Source organism: Sciurus carolinensis, chromosome 8 (assembly GCF_902686445.1).
Source record: "Sciurus carolinensis chromosome 8, mSciCar1.2, whole genome shotgun sequence".
Classification (NCBI taxonomy): Eukaryota; Metazoa; Chordata; class Mammalia; order Rodentia; family Sciuridae; genus Sciurus; species Sciurus carolinensis.
The window spans coordinates 147,444,269-147,448,946 of record NC_062220.1 but is presented as its reverse complement, the minus strand read 5'-3'; the positions used below and the strand labels follow the sequence as shown (position 1 = coordinate 147,448,946).

Genomic DNA, 4,678 nt, shown 5'->3' with positions numbered 1-4,678 from the left:
TGCTACTGTTCCGTAAGTCAGATGCATGCTAATATTTCGTGCTAATTCTCAATGATTTTGGAAAACCATACTGTTTAGCACAGGACATTGTTATTGTAGTGGTTGACCTGTCAATTACGTAAACAAACCTAAGGCAGTGAGTTCAATTTCCAGTGCTGAGCAGTTAATCAGTGTACACACGTGTGGTCTTCCAAAGTGGTGTCCCCCTGTTTCAGTAATTTGCAAATGACAGTTGGCTTGCCTAAACTTATCCTTTACATTTAGAAGAATTTGTGGGTTCCTTTCTGCCCAGAGGATTTTTTATTACTTGTTTATGCAAACAGCAGGTTGCATAAGAGCCAAGCTAGCTTTTTTTTTAAAAGCGATTTCGTAGTTTCCTGGTAACCATTCAGTCATCTATTTCAACACCCCAACATGACATAAAGGCGAACGCTGAACCACGTTCACCACACACACGCTTCTTCCCTGAGCGTTCGCTAGGTGAGGCGCCCTGAAGCGGACAGACCGATCCACCCATGAGCCGGCAGCACCCGCAGAACCATTTTCTGGTGATAGACAACAAGAACTGCTGTGTGTTCCGGGACGATTTCATTGCCAATGTGCTGCCTCCGGTGTTGGGGCTGGAGTTTGTATTCGGGCTCCTGGGCAATGGTCTCGCTCTGTGGATATTCTGCTTCCACCTTAAGTCCTGGAAATCCAGCCGGATTTTCCTGTTCAACCTGGCCGTGGCTGACTTTCTCCTCATCATTTGCCTGCCGTTCCTGACGGACAACTATGTGAGGAAGTGGGACTGGAAGTTTGGGGACATCCCTTGCCGGATGATGCTCTTCATGTTGGCCATGAACCGCCAAGGCAGCATCATCTTCCTCACGGTGGTGGCCGTGGACAGGTATTTCCGGGTGGTCCATCCCCACCACGCTCTGAACAAGATCTCCAATCGGACGGCAGCCATCATCTCTTGCCTCTTGTGGGGTGTCACCATTGGCCTGACAGTCCACCTCCTGTACAGACGCATGCTGACCCAGAACGGCCCTGCCAATCTGTGCAGCAGTTTCAGCATCTGCAAAACCTTCAGGTGGCACGATGCCATGTTCCTCCTGGAGTTCTTCTTGCCCCTGGGCATCATCTTGTTTTGCTCAGCCAGAATCATCTGGAGCCTGCGGCAGAGGCAGATGGACAGGCATGCCAAGATCAAGAGAGCCATCAATTTCATCCTCGTGGTGGCCGTGGTCTTCATCATCTGCTTCCTGCCCAGCGTGGCAGTGCGGATCCGCATCTTCTGGCTCCTGTACACGGCAGGCACGCAGAACTGTGAGGTCTACCGCTCGGTGGACCTGGCCTTCTTCATCACCCTCAGCTTCACCTACATGAACAGCATGCTGGACCCGCTGGTGTACTACTTCTCCAGCCCATCCTTCCCCAATTTTTTCTCCATGTTGATCAACCGCTGCCTCCGGAGGAAGACATTGGGCGAGCCAGATAATAACCGGAGCACCAGCGTGGAGCTCACTGGGGACACGAGTACTACCAGAAATGTCCCGGATGCATTAATGGCTGACTCCAGAGAGCCACGGAGCCCCTCTTATCTGGCTTGTTAAATAACCACGCCATGAAGGGAGGTTGGCACCAAGATCTCTGAAGAAACATTTTGGATGTTGCGCAGAGAAACCTCACTAGACCTGGCCTGCGGTGTCGGGAACTTCCAGATTCAGAGGATCAGATTTAGAGAAAGGCATGGCAGAGCCCGGGGTTCAGTTGCAAGGTGTGATCACATAAGCCTCGGGAAACAGAGAGTAAAGCGGCGAGGCACCTGAAACTTCTGCTTCATCGTGACACTCTGGGTCCGAAGGTGGGCTGACTGTTCACTCTCTGTGGAGCCAGGGAGCTGCCCATTGGTACCTGTGACTCTGCCTCTTTCCTTCCCCTGACTGAGACTCGAGGTGTCCTCAGTTCCTAGAGCACTATCTAGCCTCTTGGTGAACCTGAGAGATAAGGAAAGTCAAGAGACTGGAGGGGAGTTCTGTAGCTCCTGGAGGGAACCCAGGCATTACTAAACAAGCCCAAAGGTCACCTGAGTTCCAGGGGACCCATGTACCTTTCAGGCATGCTTTAGCAGATGGGCTAGGTGAAGAGATCCATGCTTTGGTTAATGTCTGAGTTTCCAGAGGTGGTCGGAAAGGGATTATCCCAGGAGGGCCTGAGCTGAACAGTGTTCTGAACCGATAGGAAATGGCATTTGTGCCATAACCAGCAACGAGTCCCTTCCTCCCTCCTTGACACTGTTTTGAAGATTGAACAGTTAAAAGGCTTCAGAGAGGAAAGCTGCTTCCCACCTGTTTGCTTCTGTCATTAAAAGGGAAATACGCTGCTTCCCAGTGGTTGGGGGGGGGGAGATTTCATATTTGTCTGTGTTTCTGTACTTATAATAAATCTACCATTTCAATAAATTTTGATAGGAGACACAGTCTGGTGTTGCATGTCTGGGTTATGGTTCACCGAAATTGGCTTCTTACTTAAGCAGAGACCTTTATGGGTTGTTAACTATGTCCTGGTAGAAAAATATCATAGGCTGGAAAGTAGGAAAGGAACACGGGTGCTGGATTAGAAGACAGCTGAGTAAAAATTACACATGCCTTGGATAGGAAAGGGCTGGGAAGAAATACAAACAAATTAATCCGGAAGGGTGGCACAGGTGAGACTGCAGGGGCACCTTATATTTTATTTCAAGTTTGGCAAGTACAGCAACTAGAATTTGTATATTTAAAAAGGAATCAGACGAGGATGGGATTTTTCTGCAAGAGGGGCAAGAAAGAGCTTCCCAGGGGTGGTTTCAGTTCCCAATTCGGAAATGGAAAGGAGATGTATTGGTTTGTGTCTGTGACCCATCCAAGTTTCTGTTACGCTTTCATTTCCATCTTCTGTCACTCCTTGATTAACAAGACGAGGCTTGCTGACTTGGATACAGATAAGGAATGTAGATATGCAGACTCCTGGCCCTCCATGAACGGCGAGAAACGGAGCCAGACAGTTCTGGGTTTCTTGACTGTTTTCAGAGAGGTTCGTGGGTCTGACACCCGGGAAGTCCTAGGGGTAGAAAGTTAAAAGCAGGGTTCTCCTCTTAAAGGAGAGAGAGTAGCGATGAGCTCCAAGGACAGTCGGGATTTCCCCAGCCTCAGAGGCATGAGTCAGCACCAAGCCTGTGGTGAAACTCCAGTTCTTTCAGGGAGGGGACCAGGTGGTTTGCAGTGTTTGGAACCCAGCAACTCTCATTCATTCATTCATGCGGTCCCTCAGTTTGTGTGTATTCAGCACTGATTCTGTGCCAGGTGTGCAGGGGTGGGGTGACTGGGAGGGCCTCTAGAAGGAAGTAACCTGGAGTTGAGTGGAGAATGACAAGACAGCAAACAGTGAGAAAATCTCAGGGAAGGACATTCCAGGCAGAGGGGATGCTGCGTGCAAAGGCCCTGTGGTGAGGACAAGTTTGGTGTGTGAGTGTTCATCTCCTGCGGCTGCCTTAACACAGCACCATAAACTGGGTGGCTGAAAACAACAAAAACTTACTCTTTCATGATTCTGAAGGCTGTAAGTCCAATGTCAAGGTGTCAGCAGCATGCTGGGTCCCTCTGGAAGCTCTCAGGGGAATTCGTTCTGTGCCTTTTCCCCAATAATCACGGGTGCTCCTTGTCTTATCAGCACATCATTCCAGTCTCTGCCTCCATCTTCACAAAGTTTCTTCTCTTGGCGTCTCTGTGTCTTCTCCTTTTCTTTTTCTCTCTCTTTTTGGTACTGTACATTGAACTCAGAGGCGTTTTGCCACTTAGCCACGTCCTCAGCCCTTGTTGTTGTTTGTTTGTTTTGACTCTGTCTCACTAAATTGCTTAGGGCCTCCCCAAGTTGCTGAGGCTGGACTTGAACTTGTGGTCCTCCTTCCTCAGTCTCCCCAGTGACTGGGATCACAGGCATGCACCACCACCACGCTCGACATTAACAATAGTTTTTGAGAGTTGTCCCTTAAATAGTTCTGTTGCTTTGTCCAGGGGAACACCAATGTCAATCCAAAATGGGAGAAAGGGAGGGCGTGTGCCTGGGTGATAGAACTCTTGCCTAACATGCACAACGCCCCAAATTCCATCCCCAGGGTCGAAAAATAAATAAATAAAATGAGACAAAATAGGGGCCAAAAAGCCACATTGGACTAAGTCAATGGTCATGCACTTAGTCTCAAACTGTGACTTTGTGAGAAAAGAGAGAGAGAACGAAACAGAAAGAAGATAGTGGGCCTTTGTATCCATGGGTTCCATCCTTGGATTCGTTATTCCCTAAACAATACAGCATAACAATCATTCACAATGCTATGTGAATATTAGGTGTGAGGAATCTAGAGATGATTTAACATTCGCAGGAGGATGTGTGTTGGTTCTTTGCAAATACCAGACCATTTTATATAATGGAAATGAGCATCCTCAGATTTTGGTATCCACAGGGGTCCTGGAATCAAGCCCCTGCAGGGACTTACGTGTGTAGGTCTATGTGGGCATGGAGGGGCAGTGATCATCATTTATGCATGCATTTTCCTTTATCTTCTCCAAACCTGTGATGCACTGCTTTTTTTACTTTGGTGGTACCGGTTCAGAGCGTTCATGAATTTCATGAGTTAATTGTCCTCAATGTAATAAGG

At 48.4% G+C, this 4,678-nt stretch overlaps 1 protein-coding gene across 1 annotated transcript; it reads left to right on the top strand.

The window, feature by feature from the left end:
- Window positions 1-414: 414 nt before the first annotated feature.
- LOC124990985 (hydroxycarboxylic acid receptor 2) lies at window positions 415-2,464 on the top strand. The gene has a single exon (XM_047561596.1). It carries the CDS (start codon window positions 516-518, stop codon window positions 1,596-1,598), a length of 1,083 nt encoding a protein of 360 aa, XP_047417552.1. The 5' UTR covers window positions 415-515; the 3' UTR covers window positions 1,599-2,464.
- The last annotated feature ends 2,214 nt before the right edge of the window (window positions 2,465-4,678 follow it).